At 49.4% G+C, this 23,556-nt stretch overlaps 1 protein-coding gene across 2 annotated transcripts; it reads left to right on the forward strand.

Moving 5' to 3' along the window:
- Window positions 1–23,556, forward strand: LOC8034444 (RNA-splicing ligase RtcB homolog). 2 transcript variants are annotated; one of them, XM_040207430.3, is made up of 11 exons: window positions 1–164; window positions 275–380; window positions 2,114–2,260; window positions 3,481–3,580; window positions 4,257–4,413; window positions 4,734–4,783; window positions 9,908–10,014; window positions 15,592–15,751; window positions 17,867–18,042; window positions 21,771–21,959; window positions 22,836–23,556. In XM_040207430.3, the coding sequence occupies exons 2-11, from the start codon at window positions 285–287 to the stop codon at window positions 23,172–23,174; spliced, it is 1,521 nt and encodes a 506-aa protein (XP_040063364.1). In that variant the 5' UTR covers window positions 1–164; window positions 275–284; the 3' UTR covers window positions 23,175–23,556. The 2 variants fall into 2 exon arrangements, with proteins under 2 accessions (XP_040063364.1, XP_040063365.1); XM_040207431.3 differs by having other exon boundaries at window positions 7–164; window positions 279–380.

Here is a 23,556-nt window from a genome sequence, read left to right on the forward strand (position 1 = left end):
TTTCCTCTCTCTTTTCTTTCGAGGCTGCGGGGCGCGGGGCGTGCGGTGAATCAGGGATGAGGATTTAATCGATTTAATCACGGTACTTGGATAAACGCCAATGAACAGCCGCATTCAGACATTTCTCTAGTCTCCAAATTTGCCTGTCGCGCCTGGTCTCATCGGTGGGTTACCCGCTATTACTGAAATCTTGCACGTCGACGTAGGCCTACACGTACCGGCGTCCACGTGTTGACTTTGGCAAATCTGAACGTTTCCTTTCTTCCCGGCGAAGGTAGTCAATCATGGGGGTGCGGAGCTACAACGAGGAACTCAGCTATTTGGAAAAACTGACTCCCGTCTCCTGGAGGATCAAGAAGGGCTTTGTGCCGAACATGAAGGTGGGTACTGAGGTTGACGTAATCTAACGTAATGTAAGCTACCCACGCGGCCACACCACTGCGGGTTTGCTGAGCGGTTGTTGGCGTTCACGCTTCGCTGCAGTCTGTGAACAGTGTTTTTGAGAACCAACCGTGGCAGAGCTTCTTTCAACATATACGTTGAACTGTGGGGTACACGGGTCCGTATCGTTTCGTTGACAACTTTTCATGGACACGTTTAGCGGAAATTCGTTTCGTGGATTGCGTTTCTTTTTTTTATTATTTACTAGGCGCGTAGTTAAATTCGGAAGCCGCTAAAGGCTAGTGCGTGATTCACTGAGGCGTGTTTGCTTAACGCATAAAAAATGACAAAGAAATTGATCGTTTGACGGATTAATAGGATTGGAATTTAGGGGAATTAAGGGGGAGTGGAGTAGGGTGTATTCACTGAGTGTGCTGTTCCCTGCCCATGCTCGGAATGGGCACAACAGGCATGTTACAGGCTGCTAAGACCATCAGTGTATACTGGCGGCCATTGCTGTGTGTGCGTTTGCTGAGCGCGTGCTCACAGCGAGCTTCCACAGTTTTTCTTCAACATGCCTTTCGCATCATCTACAGGGTGATTCAAGGAGACGCCAGGCTCTTTAAATCGACCGCAAAATTCAGTTTCTTAACCTATCGCGCTGCGACTTCGTGCAGCGTTGCCCACATATGGTGCATTTATTTTTGTAAAATTTGCAAAGAGCCAAACTTACCCGAGCAAAAAGTGAAGAAAGAAAAAGGCTTAGCTCCTATGGAAACTCAGTGAAGCCACGTCTTCAAACAACATGGCAATTTACACGGGAGACAAGAGATGGCGCAAGCAGTCGCAACGCCAACTGCCGCCAACGAACGAGCATACGACGCCGAGAGCCGGCGTCTTTAGCAGACAAGGAACTGCAGTTCCTTGTTGTTACCGCGTCTGTTTTTATTTCTGCGACTGTCGCCGCCTGCGGAATGCGCGCCGCTTTTGAGTCGAAAAGATCTAAATACGCCGGCTCTCGGCACCGTATGCTCGTTCGTTGCGCCATCTCTTGTCTCCCTTTGCGATTCGGCGCCGTGTTGTTTGAAGACCGATGGCGCCTCTGCGTTTCCATAGGAGCTAAGCCTTTTTCTTTCTTTACTTTTTCCTCAAGTAAGTTCGCTCTTTGCAAATTTTACAAAAAAAAAATGCACCATCTGTGTCGTAGCGCGATAGGTTAAAAGACTGAATTTTATGGTTGATTTTAAGAGCCTGGCTTCTTGAATCACCCTGTAGATTGCCGGTCTTAGCAGCCTACTAATGTGAGCTCGTTCTGTGCATGTGCTCTAAACATTGCCCTCAAATATATCATCCAGTGAATACCCCCCCTAGGCTGCTTCGGACAGGCTACTCCCAATACAGAATGTATGAACACCATGTCACTGATGTACCAGAATGGCAGGGCGCTTCTTCTGAACACACGGGCTCCAGCACGCGCTCTGTGCTTTGGCTGAGCGTGCGTGCTCGAGCTGCAGGTGGTGTTGAAACGTCGTCAAAGGTAGATAGCTTGCGCTGGAGGCAGGACAACAGAAGTTCCTCCGTGTTGTTCTCACCCTGTCAATGACTATACCATCCGTCCATCCACAGCTCAGGTATCGTTAGACGGGAGCATAACTTGTGTAGAAGATTTTCGTTCTTCATAAGCTAGCTCCTTGGACAGACGGAGGCTTGAGTGGTGTTGTCCCCTGTGCAGGTGGAGGGGGTCTTCTACGTGAATAGCCTGCTGGAGAAGCTGATGTTTGAGGAGCTCCGTAACGCCTGCCGTCCTGGCATGGTGGGCGGGTTCCTACCAGGGGTCAAGCAGATCGGCAATGTGGCCGCCCTTCCCGGCATTGTCGGTGTGAGTTCCAGGGCTGTGCACAAGTTGAATTTGAATGCTCTGGTGGTGGTCCCAGAGGTCGTATTTGATAGTTTTAATGTGTAGTATAGTCGTTAAGACGTAAAAAGAGGAAGAGAAGCTTCTTGCACAAAACTTTTTGCTCACCGTAATTTTTTTTTCTGTCCTTGCTTTTTTTTTCTGACGTTCCCTCTGCTAAAGTGAAAAGAGCAAAGGACTTTGGGGGTCTAGCTTGGTTCTGCTCTTGAGCTGCTACAGACGTAGAGGAAGGTTGCTGCTGGTTTCTGTTTTGTGAAATATTTTTCTGAAAATTCTGGAACAAAAGTTAGACGGCGATTAATGCTGCTATGCACCAACACGCTACTCAAAATCCAGAATCGCGCAAGGCAAAGCATTTGCGCATGCGCCACGACGACGACAGTGTTGCTGCAGTGGCACAACGTCGGTGTTGCACGTTAATATATAAGCGCCTGTTTTTTTTTTTTACTTTCAAGGATGTAATTATCTCCTTACAATACTGTAAACGACTAAATTTTCGCGAGGACCTAATTTTTGCAAATCGCGTACAATTCGCGAAAAATATGTCCCGCGAACAATTCGGGCAATACGTGAATGCTACGGAAGCTACACTCGATTCGCGACAATTAGGACCCGCAAATAATTTCAAAATTTCAGCTTTGGCCCGATTCGCAAAAATTTGAGCCCGCGAAAATTACGTCGTTTACAGTATCTACAAATTTTAGCTCGAAAACTTGAGCCTGTGAAAGTTGCGTCGTTTACAGCATCTAGAAATTTTAGAAATATCTTTGGCGTCTTCTAGCTCATATTCAAAGAGACAGATGCCGAGTGTAGTTTAGGCTCTTGCGACGAGAGACCACAATGGTGCTATCCATCAGGTAGCGCTATAACACAACTGCTCTGTGCATAACTAGACAGAGTTTTGCACTATTTGCAAGATCAAATAAACATAATGTCTATGAGAAATGGTTGCTTCTAACGTGGTTCGGATTGTTTGAAGCCCATGGTGAGAGCGACACATCAAATGTGCGCAGACCAGAAGTGTGGCAAAGCCAGCCAACAGGTGGAGCAAATGTTTTCTTTCGTCGTAAGCAATCGTGGGCGGTTGTGACGGGGTCGATCTAGTAACGCTAGCAAGTGAACGAGCCTTAAGATAGGCGGCAGGTCAGCTGATGCCCAGGATCTCTCCCTTTCCTGTGGCGCAGCACTCCATAGGCCTTCCCGACATCCACTCCGGCTACGGCTTTGCCATCGGCAACATGGCCGCTTTCGACATGGACGACCCCAAGGCCATAGTCTCTCCCGGTACGCAGGACTCTACTTGGGTGACGCAGGTACACCGCCGTTTGGCCGCCTGCCTTTTGCCCTCTGTCGGTCTATGGGATGCTGGAAGTGTAGTGCTGCTGGCACGGTGTATGTGCAAAAGTTATTCTTGAAGAGTCATTGCCTTGTTTCCCGGCCTGTGTCGCGCCTTATGAACGGTTGTTTAAAAAAAACTGAAAATTTCGTTTATAGGCAGGATGTGAAGCATTTATTCGAAACATGCAAAGGGAAACACTTTTTTTTTTTAAACAGAGTAGATGGAAACAGAATGTCATAAAACAAACTTACAACAAAGAAATACATTTTTTAGAGCTATATTTACGGCGTGAAACGGGTTTGTGGTTGGGTAAGACGACCGACCCTCTCCTGTGCGTTGAATGGCACGGCAGAGGGACGTCGCCAAATTCCCAGCTTCGCGATTTCTGTAGAGCTTCGTTGTCCCAGAAAAGTCAACATCAACATGCTCAGATGGTCCGCCCAAACAGAGCGACCGGAAACCTCTTCGGTAGCCAGAGGCTGCTTGTGCTTGAAAACAGAAAAAGGGTCTATAGCACCCATGCTGAGACCAAGAGGGGTTCCCAGAGATCAAAGTGTTTGAGAACTACTGCTCTAAGCAGCGTGAATTGAGGGCCCCCTTGCCCTGTCCCGTGTCCTGCAGGAGGGGTGGGGTTTGACATCAACTGCGGGGTGCGCCTGCTGCGCACCAACCTGATGGAGAAGGACGTGCTGCCCATCAAGGAGCAACTGGCCCAGAGTATGTTTGACCACATCCCAGTGGGCGTGGGCTCCAAGGGCATCATCCCCATGAACGCCAGGTGAGTCGCTCTTGCCGTTTCTAGATAGGGAAGGGGACAAGCTTGTGAGGCAGCCAGTCACTGAGCGTGTGGCCTTAGGAGGCCTTCGTTAGCAGACGGTTGGCGCGCGAGCCAGTCTGCCTCACAAGTTTGTCTTGTGCTTCCTTGACCCCTCTCTCTCTATATCTCGTTCGCCGAATGATTCAAACACCAAAAGGGCTTGGACGTAATTCAGAGCCAACATGTGCTGAGTACCTTGTTATGACGGCAGTGACGTCCTTTCTCGAGTTTGCTACTACTCAGTCTTTGCAGTTTGTAACCCTTGATGTCTCTTGCCACAGGGATCTCGAGGAGGCGCTCGAGATGGGCATGGACTGGTCTCTCAGGGAAGGTGAGCTGGCTTATTTGTTCAATCCATTAGAATTTTTGATTTGCTTCTCTAGTCCAGGCAGATGCTATGGAGTGTGATACTCTGGCAGTGGTCAAGTCGGAATGCTGTATGGTGTCCTGACACGTTGCTTCCAACATCCTCTCTTCTTTGACACAATAGTTTTATGATACCCTATTTCCCAGCGTATAGCCCGTGGGCTGTACATGTACGAGGGGTTACCCTGTACTTCAAAGATCCTCGGTCAATTCTGATCAGATTTGGAGGAAATTCCTGCGCCTAGTGTAACTTTGACTGCTGAACACAAATCTACCGGGTTTTATTAGCCTATCTCCTATACTTTGAGAGGAAATCTTAGATTTATGGCAGATTATTTAGCTCAACTTTTCTGTAATAGCCCTATAAAAAGATATGGCACAAAATATGTCTTTACATTGTGCAAACAGTAAAAAGTGCAACAAAATAATTTTTAAAAGTTTTAGCACTGTCTGACAGGAAGTTATGACACAATGAAATCTTTTCACTGACAAATAGAAATGAATCGTTACATGTATTAAAAATAAAAATAAAAAGTTATGGTACAGGTTTCTCGGAAGTTTGTGTATTGTTGCACTTTCCGATTTCTGAGCTGTCAAACCTAAAATGAATTATTCAGATCCACGTTCTAGATCCCAAGATACCATAAACAAAACTGTGTTGTGATGAAAAAATGAATTCTATGAAAACAAGGAAAAAGGTTTCAAACAATGCGTGCTGTTTTTTCTGTTTCTTTTTTAAAGCAAAATATGTACGAAGGATGTACAGGAGAGCATACCCCTCCCGTATTACCCGGGAGACTCCCGTATTTCGACCATTTCATACAGTTGCATGATAGACAGAAAAACCTCCCAGAAAATGCAAAATACCCCCCCCCCCCCTCCCCCCCCCCCCCTTTTCCCCACACTTAAAGGGCAACTCCGCTCAATTCCGAAGATTTCAGGATAATGATTGATTTCGAATTAAAAAGCCCTAGTAAAACACACTACGTCGTTTGCTTCGTGAAAAATGGGATATATATTTTTAAATCTGATTTTAAACATGAGCGGAAATCGAAACTTCGGCTCCGTCCGGCAACATTGGCCTCGGGTCGCCAAGTACATGGCCATCACGTGATACGAGATGTCACGTGATCCTCGGCCCAACGACAGGCGGGATTGGGGCGGGCGTGTGGCAGGCGCGAGTGTCGTCTGCACCGCACTCTTCGCCACGTTTTGGTGTCTATGGCATTTGACGACGTCTGCACAACTGCGGCATAAGTGTGCGCCTGTGGTGTCCGTAGTGTGGACGAAACTCCGAGAGACAATAATCACAATCGGTGAGACGACGACGGCGGTTGTGACGCGGAAGATGGCAGTAACGGCGGGACCACGGCGGGCGGCCGGACGGCTCCCAAGAAACGCGCTGCGCAGGCGCGTTACGCCAATCACGTGGACACTGCTGGGCGCCGAGAGGCAACGTTGCTGACGTCATGCGCTACGCTCGCCCGGAGAAGTGAAAACAAGCAAAAGGGAGCCATGTAGATGGCGTTTAGCTCAATGTTGGCTCCGCCCATGCCGTAGCCTTGACTGCGCTGTGGGTTGCACCTGAATTCGCCCGCTCAAGTCAGCCGATTTCGGCAACTTGGCGAGTTGCAAAGTTTGCCGGACCGTTTAAGAAACATTTAGACAGAACTGCGTCGTAAGATTTCCCGTATGGTCTTTTTAGGCGATACTGAAGAGGACTGCATTGTTTTTTCAAAACCAAACATGAAGCGGAGTTGCCCTTTAATGATGGCGAGACCCAGCTGTATCTCACTAGCGTGAGCAGTGCCATACAAATGTAATGACGTAATCTTTGTTTCAGTTCATTGAATTCATTGTCATTATTTCTTTTATTAAACTCCCCCCCTCCTCAGTCCTAGAACATCTTCCAAATTTTCTCCGAACTTGGCAGGCATGGGACAGTGCCTAAAAAACTCCCAGGAATGTAATCCTGGTCATTCTCTTGCCCACACTTTCTTTTCATAGCTTGTGTGAAGGTTTGTTCATGGGCAGGTTTCCTGTTGAAAGCAGTCAGTCGCTGGTGATCTTTCTCACTTGACCTCTGAGTACTGCTGTGTCTTGGTGTAGATGGAGCTCCCTCAGGATTGCGGTGGTGGCACGCTGTTTGCCGCAGTTGAATTTGAGCACAGTTCGCGCAATTGCACATTCCCCGCTGAACGGAGGTCTCCTCTGTGGTGCAAAGTGCATGGTTGGGCTTTGCATCAGTCGATGTGATGCGATAATATGATGCCATCACCACTTTTCACATTTTTTCAATGTTAACCTCATGCGACTTCAAAGCCCCTTCATAATACATTGTGAGCTTAGTTACAGATCAACTGCAAGTTTCCCTTTGCCACCAAGACTTGGCTTGCCTCCACTCTTCTGCTTCTGCACAAGGTTACAAATTGCAGTGCCCATTCTATTGTGGATGTGACTGACACAGTCCTCTTTTTCTGCTTCCACATTCTGAAGTGCATTGTACGACCGACTGTCACCTTCACACAACATTGTCATGTAACATAATTTATTCTTCGCAAGCGAACGCTCAAAGAGGATAGTTACAGCTTCAACCTCCATTTGCCCTGGCTTGCTTGAGTCTCTGGCAGATGTGAGTGTTCTTCCATTCTTGGTATGCAGGATCACTTTCCTTTGGTCCAATATCGCAGCCCAGGCAGAAATTAAACGGGACAACAAAGCGAAACACGTAGTCCAAGAACAGTTCAATAACACTTCCAATGTTTGTGTGCACCGAGTGACCCCTTGCGAACGGAACAGCAACGTTTCCAGGATTTCCGAAGTTAGGTCTCAGTAGAGTGTTTTTACTGCTCCCGTGCACTTGCTCATCGCAGTTCCAGCTGCCTTCTAAGCTGCTGAATTGATCTCCTTTAGACATGTTTGGAATGTCTTCTTGTGCAGACCTCCTTTTGAAATGTTTATTGCAAAGAAAAGATTGTTCAGCACTGTTTATCCGTTTCCGGTACTTGCAAGAGCACTCAATGCGAGTATGTTTATCTCAAAGTGGTTGCATGTTGCATTTTCCTTCCCCCTCTGAGAACTCCACTCTGATTTCAGTTCACCGCACTTAGCACGGCTTAGAATCAGATTCACTGCAATCCCATACTCCCAGTCTCCTTTTGAGATGTTTACAGTACCATCGTAAACTTTGCACTTGAGAAGCGCATTCACAGCCGTTAGGCTTACAACAGTAAACGCAGTGCCAACCTCCGGCAGACCTGCTTTTTCATTGAGGAGAGGAGACCTCCGATGTGTAGCCGACGTGGACGACGGCTTTTTTCGTGCTTCGGTTGCGTGATGCGCTATCTCCGCCTGCTCAGCTTTGGAGATCCGAATCTGGTTCACGCGTGTTGTTTAGCTTTCGGCCAGGAAGGAGGTCAGACGCGCGGCCGCCCTCTTGGGAGCGGTGCAGCTTGGCGCAGTGCAGTTTGGCGCACTGGCAGAGCCGGACGTTGCTTGCTTTGAAGTTCCGGACGGCACTTTATCAATTATGAGTTGTCTTTTTCGCCGTTTTTAGAAAACTTGTGAGCAGTTCTCACCTTTTGATGACCGCCAGCCATGGTTGCGCAACTTATTCAAGACAGCGAACATATCTAGCAGCTGAAACGCCACTGGAAAACGAGTGAACTCGTTCGGTGCCGTACTCGGCGGCTGTCGCCGTGTGTGTGATCTTATGTACTCATTGCTAGGCCTAAATTGTCATCGGGGCTCTGTGGATGGAGCGGCGTTGCTCTACGCTGCGCTGCCAGTGACGTACAGTACTGGGAGCCCTCTTGCTTTCGTGGTGCGGGTCGGTCCCACACACAAAGCTTTGAGGCTCTCCGGCGCGGGCCGCGGCGCCCGAACACGTGTGCTGGGCTGTTCACGTCTGTTTTTTCGTTCCTTTTTCCTCGGGCGCGTTAAAGCCGAAGTCCAAAGTCCACTCGTCGAACAGCGTTCACCCACACCTTCTCCAACTTCCTTTGCGGTGGAAACTTGGGAAAAAGCACCTCCATGTTGAGCAGCCCTCAGCGCTACAAGTTGCACTCGGCATCTTTCGAGGAACAGCTGGGCAGTCTTGGGCGCACCGAGTTGCTCGCTAAAACGAGTCTTGGAGTTCTTGCAAGCAAATAAACAAAAGACTATACTGAAGCTACACGGGCTGCAGATAAAAGCAACGGCTAAACACGCCCATCACAAGCCGAAGTAGTGGTGCAAGCGGCTCAAAGAAGCGCACTCTGCGCAAGACCCGGTCCGGAGGAAAAAAAAAGAGAACGATACTGACGTCACGGCCCAATGTTGCGTTAGCGATCGGCAACCCGCTGGCCGCCCGCTAAGGAGCAGCGGGTCGCGGCGGAACACATTTTTATTATCGGCATTAGTTGAGAATGCGGCGTCCCGCGGACGTAATGTTTTGACTGGGGTCATATTTTGTGTCACTACAACGATACCAGTAATTTATTTCATTTTGAGTTTTGGCCAGAGTTGCCCTTTAAAACTTCCAATTTAAGGCAGTGAGGACTGCAAGGATTTGTTTTTTCCAAGAAAGTTTTTTTTTTTTTTTTGGGGGGTTTTCACGTGCAAACAGTAGGATATGTGACTCAGAAATCATGTAACTACATATATATATTAACTTCCCTGGTGTAATAATTGGGAAAAATGTAGCTTGGGGTTTACTGATCAAGAAAAACAATGTCTGAAAGTACAGTTTTTTTCTAAATTTTTCTCTTGGTAAGACCCCTAAAACTTCCGATCTTAGATGATGAAACATGATAAATTTTGTGAATGACGCGTATTGTTAATAGTGATTTGTGCACAATACAAGCTTTGTGAGCTACTAAAGCAGTCATTGTTGAGGCGTGATGTGTACAATCGTTTTTACCAGCGTGCTAGGCGTGGGGTGCAGACTATCTAAGGAAAAACAATTTGCTTTCAATCGAAATTTACCCCTGCAAGCTATACATCTATCTGTTGGGCACTATAGTCCGGAAAATACGATACACTCCTCTCACTTTGTAGTTACTGCATGCACGTGGGTGTTGCTAACGGGGACTTGTTTCTGGGGTTACAGGCTATGCATGGGCAGAGGACAAGGAGCATTGTGAGGAGTATGGGCGCATGCTCAATGCGGACCCTGCGAAGGTGTCCATGAAGGCGAAGAAGCGGGGACTGCCGCAGGTAAGGCTCCTTGCAGTCGGCTCGGATGCGATTGAACCTCTCTGTACACCTTTCTGAATGAAGCTCTGTGGGTAAACACTGAAGCAGAGGGCATAAAATTGTAAGCGCTGGCATCGATGTTCTTGAGAGAACATCAAGATAAAAAGCTGGCAAAATGTTACTGATGTTCACATTACCGCGACGAGTTGAAGTTGCGTGAGTGCTCTTCAGCCCTATTTATTTCTAAACAATACATGATGCCGGTGTTTTTGTGCAAAATACAACTAGTTTGATACTAGATACAGGCATTGAGGGTACCGTTTTCCTGTTCCTTCATGCATATTGAAGCATTCTCAGCATTATGGTCCTGTCGGGACCATTGATGTCTGCACAACGCCCCGTCCTTTCAAAGTGATCGAAATGCAGGGAACCTACAACTCTACCATAAAATCTTGTAAGGACATCGGGGCGATTCCTCAAGACATAGACCATCCTGTTTTTCTGGCTAAATATCCGTAAAACAAAAATTCCGGAACATCGTCCACCTCCCCACTCTCACGGGATGTCCGACAGGAATCTCATCAATCGTGTGATTTGCAGTACCGGTACGTCTGACAAGCGAGTTTTTAACGGGTTCCCGCGTTTTTGTCTGCCATATGCGTGCGCGATATCAGCTCCTGTAGCACGCGATTCGCCACATGTACGTTGCATTGTGAAATATGAAACTGCTACGTCCGCGATCTGAGGTATCCGTTCCTGTGACACGCCAGTTTGTAGTGGATTCCCGCATCTTTGTCCGCGACCTGCGCTTGCATATACACAAGACAACGCGGGTTTGTCACGATCCTTCTAGAACGTGGACGAAGGGGGCCGAAGCACCCGCCGAGATGAGACGACACGCAGCCTGGTTGTGAGGGTAAACGATGACTGGCCGGAGCGGCGTGCGCTCAACGGCGTTTTGGGGCGCGGTGATCAATGTTTCCCGCCGAGCCTGGCGGCCACAGACGGGCGGACTGGAGGGGGGCGCTACATACTTGTCACATTCCCCCCCCCCCCCCCCCCCAGTTTGTTTCCTTACAAACAAAATAAATGAAATAACAACGCACACGGCCGACACCAACTCGGCGTCTGGTCGTGCCAAGTCCTGGCCGGTCGATGGCGAAGATCCCCCCGGCGAGTAGCAATCAGGTGGCCTGCGCTGCCGCGTACTCCGCCTGGGCACTGGAGTCGATGGGCCAGGTGTGGCAACGCCGGGCGCTGCCTGTCCCGGTCGCACTCCACCCGGTGGAGACGCAGGGACCGGATTTGAGAGTGGCACCGGTCCAACTGGTGCCGCAGGACTGGAGACTCTTGTTGCCTCCGTGGTGGGTGGCGCTCCACTGGCCGCAACTGGTGCTGTCGTTGGTCCCCCTGTGGGCTGTTCCTCTGAAGCGACGGCCGAGGGTGCAAGCCAGGTCCCGGAGCGAGGCCTGACATGGTCGGCGTGCCGGTGCCAGGTGGTCCCGTCGGTCATGCGGACGACCAGCGACGAGGCACTCGCTGGTGAAACCACATGTCCGGCAGACCAGGGAGGACCAGGACGAAAGTTCCTGGCGTAGACCGACGCTCCCGGCTCCGGCAAAGGCCCGGGACGGCACCCTTGGTCAGCAGCCAGCTTCTGCTTCAGCTGCTTCAGGAGTGCCGTGGACCGGAGGCCTGGATGCAAGACGTCCAACGGTATCTTGACCATCCGGCCCAGCAGAAGCTCGCAGGGGGCACGGCCAGTGACCTCGTGGGGTGTGGTCCGGTACTGGAACAGTACCCGGGCCACCTGCGTTCGGAAATCCCTGGGCTGGCTCTTCTTGAGCTTGTCCTTGATGGTCTGGACCACTCGCTCGGCTGCACCATTGGAAGCAGGATGGTACGGCGAAAGCAGCATCCGGCGGATCCCATTCCTCTGCAGCCAGTCCAGGTACTCGGCGCTAGCGAAAGCGGGACCATTGTCGGACACAATAATGTCCGGCAATCCCTGCGCCGCGAAGACCTGCTGCAGAGCCGCAATGGTCGCGCTTGCCGATGGACTGGTGACTGGCAGTGCCTCCAACCACTTCGAGAAGGCATCCACTACCACCAGGAAGTAGTGGCCCTTGAAAGGTCCCGCATAGTCCACGTGCAAGCGGGACCACGGCTTCTGTGGGAACGGCCAGGGGGTGATCTCCACCTGGTGCGAGGCTCGCTGGGTCTCCTGGCAGACCTGGCAGCCTTGCACCTGGTGCACGATGTCCTGGTCCAAGCCAGGCCACCAAACGTGCGACCGTGCCACCATCTTGGTCTTTTCCACGCCGGGATGCCAGGCATGCAGCAACTACAGGACCTTGGCCCGGAGGCTTTGTGGAATCACCACCCTGGAACCCCACAGCAGGCAGCCCTGCTCCAAGCTCAGCTCGGCGGTCTTGTGGCTGTACGCCTCTGCATGGCGGGGTTGTTGATGCCGCAGACAAACCGGTCCCGGAGTAGCGAGTCCAACTGGTCGCCGAAGGCGCAGGTGCTCGCTAACCCTCGTGGCGCAGCGACGAACTGCCCGAGGGTCTCCCCGTCCTGGCGGCTCCGGTTGTTGAAGCGGAACCACTCCATAAGCGTGGACGGTGCTGGGCTGAAGTGCGAGCGCAGCATGGCGAGCAGCTCACCCAGCGTTTTGATGTGCGGCGTGGCCGGCTTGAGGAGGTCGAGCAGGAGGCTGAAGACGCGGGTCTCGCAGCTGGCCAAAAAGATGTCCCGTTGTTTCGCCTCTGGCGTGTCGTTCGCCCGGAAGAACACGTGGACCTGTTCCTCGTAGACTGGCCAGGCGGACCCATCTCCCTCGAACGGCTCGAGCCTCCCGTAGAGCGGCATGGCGACAGGAGCGGGGGGCGGTGTTGCAACCCTCGGCAGCGTGGGCCGAACCGTGCACGTTGGTGGCCTCCAGTGCCACGGTTGCTCGTCGCCAGTGTCACGATCCTTCTAGAACGTGGACGAAGGGGGCCGAAGCACCCGCCGAGAAGAGACGACACGCAGCCTGGTTGTGAGGGTGAACGATGACTGGCCGGAGCGGCGTGCGCTAGGGAGGCTGTAGTGTGGGTGGGCGCAACTCAAAACCTGGAGAGCGTTTGCAATTTAATGGCGGCGCCAGAGGGAGAGGATTCGAGAAAGGATATGCGCCAGTGTTGCCTGCACGAGAGCAGGCGCCCGCTCTGTTGCAACTCTGTTGCTCCATGCGCCTTTCCTCCTCTCGCCTCCCATTGCAAGCAACGAGCGCCTTGGCGCAGCCTCTCTCGCTTCCTTCTCGCTCCGAGAATTGCAAACGTCGAGCGGAGAAAGCAAAGTTGCCAGACAAGCAGCAACGTCCAAGATGGCGGAATTTACCATTTTTCGCGTTAAAAAAATACTTAACCTATCGCAACAAAACTGGTGGTTATGGAAAAGTAATCATTTATACCTTGTGTAAATTATTCAAGCACCTTAATGGGCTTTTATGACCCGAGTTAGGAAAGAAAACGACCCTTTGCCCCATAGACTCCCAGCAAAATTTAGCAATTAAATGGCGTCCATGTCCTGTGATCGCCGATCTAGCAGTTGCACCCACCCTCACTTGAGCCTCCCTAGCGTGCGCTCAACGGCGTTTTGAGGCGCGGTGATCAATGTTGCCCGCCGAGCCTGGCGGCCACAGACGGGTGGACTGGAGGAGGGCGCTACATACTTGTCACAGGGTTGTCTTGTGTATATGTTTCATCGTGAAATGCGATTTTGCTGTGTCTGCGATGTGCGATATTCGTTTCCGTGTTGTGCAAGTTTGTAGCGGACTCGCGTTTTAATGCGAAAGCATTAATTGGGGTCTCATGGAGCGAGCCGACGTCATCAGTTTGAAGCGCGAAAATGGCACATAGTTTCCCTGATCCCAAAGGCCCCATTGGGTGGCGCGCGGCGACGTGGCTCCCATTGGCCGCTGCGTGCGTCAGTTTCAACGACTGCCGCCAGATAGCGCTGCATATCCGTGCCGCCAGCGCGCTGATAAAACTAACCGCTGCAACACCATGCCACTACGGGCCCCGCACCGGTTAAAACGGACACGTTGGCACGTGCTCGGAGGCTCCTGCTCGTCTCGCGGCCGACGGACATGGCACCGCCTCTAGCATCCACATTGTAGCCGGTGCTTCTGCCACATCTCGAAAACATTTACTCGCGCCACAAAACTCCGCGGATCACTCCGCGGCCATCCATTGGGCATTCATGCTTTTGCATTCACAACTCCTAAGAAGTGCTTAGTTGTCTTCCAACTTTTTTGTCCGCAATCTGTGCGCGCAATATTGGTTCCCATGACAGGCAAGTTTGTATTGGGTTGTCGCACGTTGATTGCACCATGAAACTTGAACCTGCTGCATCCGTCATCTGTGGCATTCGTTCCCGTGAGATGAGAGTTCTTGGTGGATTTCTGCGAGTCCTTTGCACCGTGAAATGCGAAAATGCAGTGTCCGCAACCTCGGTGTCCTTTCCCGTGACATAGGAGTTCTTAGCTAATCCCCGCATGTTTATCGCATCATGAAACACAAATTCGTCGTGTTTTCAATCTGCGGTATCAGTTCCCGTGTCACGTTGTTTGTAGCGGGTGCCCCGGTGTTTATCATTAATATTTGATAAGTTTTACTGTGGCATTCCCTAAGGTAACCCAAGCAATGTTTTTCACCATCTATCTCTTCATTTTCGGTGGGCGTTCTTAAGGAATTTTAGGGTAGATTAATATATTAACTCTATTATGTGGCTGCTGCCATTTTGCCGCTTGGGACGCAACTAGCGCTCTTCCGGCAACCCCGACCAGTTAGAAATTTTCTTTTGTCTTTGGAAACCTACTTGGCACGGCTTTTCCCCCTCGTCATTGTTTTGCGTGTCTTTTTATAGGAGACTCACGAGGCTGCACGCTTGCTGAACCGCCATGTTTTACTGTCTGATGATGATGATAGCACTCCGCAACCAAAGTCAAAACGAAACTATAACATATTGTAACAGTCGTGGTGCCTGGAGCGCAATTCAGACTTGCGTTTACCGCGTCCTCTGAAACGATTCCTCCGTTTTCGCTGATGACGTTGTAAAAGTGTCACCCCATTGACTGTTGCGATCTCGGCGGTGGCATGGCATTGAGGCGAATGCTGCAGACGCCCGTTCTGCCATAAGTCGCACAGCAGACAGACAGTCAGTGGGGACGAAAGCAGACTCTAGACAGGATGTCGCGATGATGGCAGCCCTTGCAACCGCTCGCCCTTTTGCCGGCATTTCTACGACCAACCGCCAGGATTGCGACATCCGACAGCATGACACATCTGCTACTGCGATGCCATTTGTTGTCACTTTGGAACCACTTTCGATACATGGGTGGGACGGGACAAGAAACACACCAGTCAGAGATTCATTTTGGGGCCCGCAGTTCATTTAAAAAGAATTTTGCGCTTTGATGTCGGGTGGCACATCATTTAGGGCGAGACGAAATACCTTTGCGATCTTTGTCTCGCGCTTCGTTATTGTAGGCCTCCTACGTTGTGCTCGGTGGCGCAGAGAAGTGGCTGACTGGATGCTTCGGCTGCGTTTCAGCTGGGCACGCTGGGCGCGGGCAACCACTATGCGGAGATCCAGGTGGTGGAGGAGATCTTCGACAAGCACAACGCCTACAAGATGGGCATCGAGCGCTGCGGACAGGTGTGCGTGATGATCCACAGCGGCAGCCGGGGCTTCGGGCACCAGGTGGCCACCGGTGAGGGAAAGCTTCCGCAGACACAGTTTAGCCGTTACGATTCCCTATGCCTGGGATCGGCCACAATACCGCCTGCACATACACACTCAAGGCCCCTGCGCACATTTGCGCTTGAGCGCGGTGCGTTCCGCAGCGGCAAGCGGACGCGTTGCATTGCAAAGAGTCGTGCACCAAGCTTGTACACACAGTTGCGTTCACACAGTCAACCGCAGTCAAGGGCCTATAAGAAAATGCTATTGTCGCTAGCAGTTCACCCATAGTAAGCGAAATCCACGGCTGCATGTTGGCGAATGGCGATGGCGTTGGAAGTGTTTGATCTTCGGACTATCCCGCTAACTTCTCCGAGATTCTGTCAAACTCAAACCCTTGTTGCCTTGGAAAGAGCAGTCCCCACAGCTGCCTAAAACAAAAAAGCAAGTTCTGTGAGTGGTGAAGCAGATACGCCTCGTCAAGTGGCGCGAACGAACATGTGACCCTCCTCTCCTCTCACGGCTTCTGCATCTTCAAACACTCCGCAATGCTTCGGAAAGTTGAGCGAGCGTCTACTCTCTTGCGTCGCGCTACCGAGCGTCGGGAATGGTGTGCATTCTACCGCAAGCGACCGCTCCTGGTCGCAAGGGCGCTGCAACGCGTACAGACGCAATTGTGTGTATGGGCCTTCACTCAAACACACTCACTCACATACACTCGGAACAAAGGACGCAAGAATTATGGTTTGTTGCAAACTTGACATAATCAGACGTGTTAGACCACTTTCTTTGATAGTCTTTTTTATGGTCATAACTCAGTCTACGGGCTCTAAGCATCCTAAGCAACTAAACATTACATTTATGCGTCACCACGCATAAATGCGTGGTGACGTTTCTCTGTTGTAATCTGTATCAAAGATTGATGACCCCAGAACTATCTCTGAAACCGGAGAGCACCATCAGACGAGGACAAGGGCTTCTCCTCGTCCGACAGTGCCTTCTGGTTTCAGCAATACTTCCAATAATCAATCATTAACACCAAGGATCATCGGCCTTGCTCAAGTGTAATGTTTGTTTTTTTAGGATGCTTGAGCCCATACCATAAAAAAACTCACAGCAAGTGGTGTAGTGCCCCATTTAACAGGTCCAATTGCACCAGGTTTGCAACTGAGCATAATACTTGCATCTTTGCTCTGCTACTATTCAGTTCACTGTGAAAACGCAGACTTTTCGTTGAGCAGTTAGTACACAAGCTCCTTTCTTACCCATTCTACAAAACCTAAACATGGAAAATATAGTAATACAGTTAAATCTCGTTGATTCAAACTCGAGGGGGACAGAAAATTTGTTTGACTAAAGCAAAATTTGAATTACCGGGAGTTTTTTTCCCATAGAGAGAGAGACAATGGAATCTGCATGTTTGTTTCATTTATCTGCAAGTTTGAATTAAGAGAGTATGAATTAACGAGATTTACTGCGTAGAAAAGGGCCCTGTGCAGGTGTTTGTGCGAACAAAACTTGTTGACAAGTGGAGTCGCAGAAAAATCTAAAAACCATATTATTTTGGAGATCACATTGTTTTAGTGTTTTTACTAATACACCGTCAGGAGTAATATTTTTTCGTTTTCTTCCACTCGCTTGGTACTGATTTCGGAAGCAAGTTCCCACGAAAATGGGACATTTGGCTAAATTCAGACAAAATGGCAAGATGAGAAATGAACCTCTAAAATGGGACTCCCCCGGCCAAGACGGGACGTCTGATCACCCTATGTTGAAGTGAGTAAGCAAGCAAAAAATTTTCACATGCATACCTGCAAAGGTTGTTTGGTTGTAAAAATTGTTTTTCGGACTCCAATCAAGTAGTAATTGGCAGCCGAGAGCATGCGTGAACAGCGAGAAGCCCGTTCATTTCATATCGTGAAATTTTGTGCTAGTGAAATATTTAAAAAAACTCACACTTTGCGAAATTCGATAACCATAGAGCCGCAAATATGGTCGTTTGCAGTATGCCAATTCATAACAAAAACATAGTAGATCACTCCAAATCGTGCAGTTTTGTACCCACCAACTAGGGGCAATCCTTCTGTAGAGTTGCTTACAGTATCTGCAAGTGTCCGGCTTGATGCATTGTCGTGCCCCGTTGCAGACGCCCTGGTGGCAATGGAGAAGGCGATGAAGCGTGACCAGATTGAGGTGAACGACCGCCAGCTGGCCTGCGCCATGATCCGGTCTCCAGAGGGGCAGGACTACCTCAAGTCAATGGCGGCTGCCGCAAACTTCGCTTGGGTCAACCGCAGCAGCATGACCTTCCTCAGCCGCCAGGTGAGGCCAAGGGGCTCGGTTGATGTCCTCACTATTGATGCTCAGTGGTGCTGACCTTCTGGGTTTCCGGTGCTCAATGTACGGAGCACGACATGGACATGCAACCACTTGACTTCTTATATAGCCTAATTTTTTTTATTTTGTTGCAAGTCCCGTAATTTATACAGATGTACAGTCGAACCTCGATATAACGAACTTCAATGTAACGAAATCCTCGATTTAACGAAGTATTTTATTTTTCATAATTTCTTGCCCATAGACCCCATGTATTTTTAGTCCCTATATAACGAAGTCTATTTTGCTGCTATTTCAATATAACGAAGCGCCATTGCCATAGAAGGCAATAAATAAATCACCTCTAAAAAACAACTTCGCAAAAAAATTGTGGTTAAAAAAAAAAATTATGCGCAAACGCGAGCGCTTGATAGGTTACTTCACGGGGACAGGCCTTCCAACGTTCCTAGGCTGCCCGAGGATGCGGCGCCGGTAGCGCCGGCGAGGCATGCGGCAAAGCGGATTCCGCGAGGCTGGCCAGAAAATGCCGAGCAAAAAGTTAACACGGCATAACAGCATCACCAATGACATTCACTGATCATCATAGTCCACTGTACCGCGGGTAGCGCGGGAGCCAACTTCAGCGGGGAAGCGACGTGATGGCGCGACCGCACGGGCAGTGCCTGGCAGTGCCATCTAGGAGAACACCGAAAAGACCGATTATCGTCTTGCGAGAATGATGTAAAGCAAAGGCGCAAGCACACTGTGGGCGCAAGGGGGCAAGTAAACTGTGCGGTCAAGAGTGCTGTGTAGGTTGGAAACATTGGCACCGCCTAAACTAAACAGCTTTATTTTTTAACCGGGCGGTTCACTTACGTGCTTGCTGCCATAAGGAAACGTAAAGTTCTTTCTTTGGATGAGAAAGCAAACGTTTTGGACGCCAGCCGGAAGAAACTGCCGAGATCACGAGCACTCGGGAAGTGCTCAACGCAATGGACGTACTGAGGAGGTACACGGCGTCGCATGGGCAGCAAGGTGCCGTGCAAGCGCTCTGGGCGCTCGAACGCCGTATGACGCCGCCGACGCCGCTGCTACTGTCGGACAAGGCGCAAGCAAAACTCGCGGACTACTTTGCCCCTAAATAAATGTCATTTTCGGTGAGTTTTCATACCCGTAAAATGTTTCGGAATTTTTTTTTTTTCGCATGCTAAAGCCAAATTTCGATTTAGCGAAATTTCAATGTAACGAAGTAAATTGCGAATTTTACCGACTTCGTTACATCGAGGTTCAACTGTACCATAATATCCCGAGTCAATGCTCACCCCACTTTTTGGGGGAATATCTATTTCCAAAAAAATGCAGTGCTCGCCCACCCCTACAAGTACCCCAATGCGGAGTCCGCGATCCACGAACATTCATACAACCCGAGTGAGGCGGTTTTGCGGACCTTGCGGTTAGAGAACGTCCACGACAAAGTAAAACTCGGTTCAGAAGGCGTTTACTCATTTTCTCCCCAATTTCCGCGAGCTTGAAGTTGGAGTGCATGCGTGCAAAAGAAAAGCAATGGAGATAACAAAATTAAAGTTGATTTTGCTTACAGAAAAGGTTGTTCAGACAAAACAAACAAACAAACAAAAAAAAATGGAAATATAACACAAGCATTAACCCATTCAGGGATCGTGAGGTCAGCGAACGCTACTTATCCTGGGAAGGTAACCACAGAGTGTAAGGTCAAAGTCCATCTCCACCAAAATAAGCTTCCCACAAGTATCCAATCATTCTTCTAGAGTGTAGTAACTGTGGTTGGTAAGGTTGTGCAATGTTTTGGAACAAAGCCAACGGGTAAATAGAGAATGCTGCAATGACACGCAGATGTTTGTGAAGTGTCCCATTTCGAGCTCCGTGTTTGTAGTGTCGTCCACGCCATGCAGCAACGCCACATCAACCCACAATGATAGCACGCCATGCAAGAACATGCATGTATGCACCAAATAAGAAAGTTGCAGAAGAGTCTGCTTTTAGTGACTGACAAGGTGCCCGACCTTGCCCGATGCCCAAGCATTTACCAACGTGACCACCGGCTTCCCTAGCATTGCGCTTCATTGCTTTTGCTTGTTGCGCCAGATGTATTTTTTTATTGTCCAGTTGATCATTTTTTTCTTTTTCTATCTAAAGAGGATAGCATAGCGGTTTTAGAAACATGCTTTCATTGAACAGACATTCGTGCTGCATGCAGTTTTCATAGCGCGTATGCAGGCAACAGACTTTGCGGTAGTAAGACATTCTTTTATGAGCATTTATTTTTATAAACTATAAAACTGGTTTTGAGTTTAATGTATCTCCTGTGCTGCCACACTATATACTTACAGAAAAATGGGTGTATTTTAACTTTCAAAGTTGTGCTTATCCACCAAGACGTGGCCCACCACACTCTTATGAAGTTCAGGTGGCAGGGGGGCTTGGCAATGACTGGACAATACGGTCAGTACATATGTAAGACAATGTGGCTTGTGCATAGGGTTCTAAGAGCATGGTTCTGCGAAAGGCAATATGCTTGAGAGCATTCACGCAGCAAAAATTACGCTCCATCACACATATTGTCGCAGGTCTGAGAGCATGGTCCTGCGAAAGGCACTGCGTACACAGGCACTAGTGCAGCAAAGGCATCCATGAGCTTACACTTCTATAATTGCGAGCACTCGTGGCGATTTGAGAGATGAGGTGTAGCTTTGGGGTGTATTTCTCCTCTTGGCCGCAGCTTGATATTTCACTTGTCTTGCAAGGTTTTTATTTATTGTCTAAAACAATGCAAATTGTAGTCATAAACATGCAAAAAAAAAAAAAAAAACTCATTGCGCAAAAATAAAAATATTTGCGCGCCTTTTTATTTTTGGTTCCCTTTTCTCCTGCTTCTCACCTCCTCGCTTCTTTTGATTTGTGACGTCAAAAATCGTGAAATTTAGAAGCTTTGTAGAAGACATTTCTATAACATTTAATAACGCCAATCGTAAAACATGTTTTTTAACACAATTGCGAACGCACTATGACCCTTTTTTTTTTTTTGAAAAACCAAAAATTAGAGTTCGGTGTTATCTTGGATTTGTATCATCCTGGATTTGTATCCTCCCTTGGAAAACTGGCGGTGCTCGATGCACATAGCAGAGGATGGTCAGTGAGTCGGGGAATGGGACGAAAAAAATGTTTTTTCCCCGGTCCACCGGTGCTCTTCTCTTTCGCTCCTCAACTCCTCGCTTCACGTCGCGGTGGTTCGGAGACGCGAAAGAAAGTTGACTCTCAGGACTCCGCTATATTTGACGTCACCGCACTGGCGCGGATCATGCGGGAACTTCAAATTCGGCATTTGGAAATTGTTTTTTTTTGCTTCACAAATATTGAATTCCCAAGTTTTGAATTTTAAGGGTAATGTCCCAGCATCGTTTTAAGTCATTTCAAATAATAAAAAAAGAAAAAAAAAAAAGATTTTGATGTGTCAGTGCCTTTTTAATTCCAGCAGAGTTCCAGTCACAAGGCCAGTGCTTGGCAGAGGCCCAAACTGTAAATGCACTTGTCCGCTTACAGCAAACTTTCAATGTTCCACCTCCTGCCTAAATGGGTAGCAAACTTGCGAGACGTCTGGGCGGCACAGTAGGAACCCGAAAACAATAAATAGTCTGGGTCGTCTGCTTTCTTTTTTTTTTACGATGGCCTTGTCAAGCCTTTTTTTTGCCCCGCAGGCGTTTGCCAAGGCGTACAACACTACCCCGGACGACCTGGACATGCACGTCATCTACGATGTGTCGCATAACATCGCCAAGGTGGAGCAGCACGTGGTGGACGGGAAGATGCGCACCTTGCTGGTGCACCGCAAGGGCTCCACCAGGGCCTTCCCGCCACACCACCCGCTCATCCCCGTGGACTACCAGGTGAGACACCTCCCACTTCAAGCCATCTCGGTGAAGCACGCACTTAGTGTTTCTTTCGAGTACCGGCAACGATTGTCATGAGGACGCACGAGGAAAAGACGTGTGCCACGAGCGAGTGCTTTGCTGCCATTCATTTCCAAGGGCTGCTCGTTTCAGTGATAAGCTGCCGCTTGCTTCCCAAGGCCGTATGAGGCACAAACTCCGGTCGTTGGCACTTTTGTTGCTATGTACGAGACAAATGCCTTTACGCCCATTTCCTTCACAGCATCACGAAAGCGAGAGCGGTCCCGCGATTGAAGCCCACAGAGCAGAGTGTCATTTGTTGATCAACAGCAGAGTTCCATCTTGACCCAACACCTCCTAAGTGAAAAGGCCATAATGCTTGATGTTATGACACCTACCCTCAACAATTTGCAGTAGCTGCGACAGCGCACAAGCAAACTGTTATTAAACAAAAGAAAAGCTTAAAATATGAAGGCATTCCCTTGTCCATCTTCCAAATGTCTTGTATGCAGAATGCAAAAGCAATACATACACATATTTGCGCTGCATCGTGTGACTTCATGCTGTCGGGAGACATTAAGGGCCGACCTACAGAATATCTTCTGCCGCGCAGAAAATCCTTGCGTGCCCTCCATTTTCTCGCATGCTCTACGTGGCTTTGGTGCTGAATTTCTGGTGTTGTCGAAGTTTGATGCAAGGCAAAGGTAGAATACGAGCACTGGCGTCAGCACTTGCGTCCTCGTTGATTGGACACTGGTTTCAACCAAACGTTGAATTCACTGCTAAACTAACGACGTAAAAGCTTGGAAAGATTGAAGTTGAGTGAATTTGGTATTTGGCGTCATGCCTGACCATATTCTGTCTTTTTTCCAGCTGACCGGCCAGCCCGTGCTGATAGGCGGTACGATGGGCACGTGCAGCTACGTGCTGACGGGCACGGAGCAAGGCATGAACGAGACGTTCGGCACGACATGCCACGGGGCCGGGCGGGCGCTCTCACGGGCCAAGTCTAGGCGCAACCTCAACTACCAGGATGTGCTGGACAAGATGAACGAGATGGGCATTTCAATCCGGGTCGCCTCTCCCAAGTTGGTCATGGAAGAGGCTCCAGAGTCATACAAAAATGTGACTGACGTGGTGGACACGTGCCACGAGGCCGGCATCAGCCGCAAGTGCATCAAGCTCAGGCCTATCGCAGTCATTAAGGGGTGAAGATAAGCATTGAGTTGCCCATCGCAGTCATCAAGGGCTGAAAATGTTTGTCTACTTGCCCATTACGGTCATCAAGGGCTGAAGATGTGCATTGAGTTGTCCATCGGGGTGATCGAAGGCTGAAGATGTCCTTGAGTTGCTCATCAAGGGCTGAAGATCTGCATCAGATTACTCATCTGGGTCGTCGAGGGCTGAAGATGTGCATCGAGCTGCCCATTGCAATCACCAAGGACTGAAGATGTGCGCTGAGTTGTCCATCACAGTCATAAGTGCTGAACAAGAACAGCTTTGTCTCGGGCTGGACATGGACTCGAGGGCTGAACATTGGTGGGTGTCTCGGGCTGAGAATAAACGAGGGGGGTCTTCCCGGGTTTGACCTGGA

Source organism: Ixodes scapularis, unplaced genomic scaffold (assembly GCF_016920785.2).
Source record: "Ixodes scapularis isolate PalLabHiFi unplaced genomic scaffold, ASM1692078v2 PGA_scaffold8__174_contigs__length_109621045, whole genome shotgun sequence".
Lineage (NCBI taxonomy): Eukaryota > Metazoa > Arthropoda > Arachnida > Ixodida > Ixodidae > Ixodes > Ixodes scapularis.

Bases quoted from the DNA above. Each gene is read 5' to 3' on its own strand.
- LOC8034444 (XM_040207430.3), top strand. From the start codon at position 285: ATGGGGGTGCGGAGCTACAACGAGGAACTCAGCTATTTGGAAAAACTG. The intron at 2,261-3,480 runs GTGAGTTCCAGG...CCTGTGGCGCAG, and splicing joins CCCTTCCCGGCATTGTCGGT to CACTCCATAGGCCTTCCCGA. The intron at 4,784-9,907 runs GTGAGCTGGCTT...CTGGGGTTACAG, and splicing joins GGACTGGTCTCTCAGGGAAG to GCTATGCATGGGCAGAGGAC.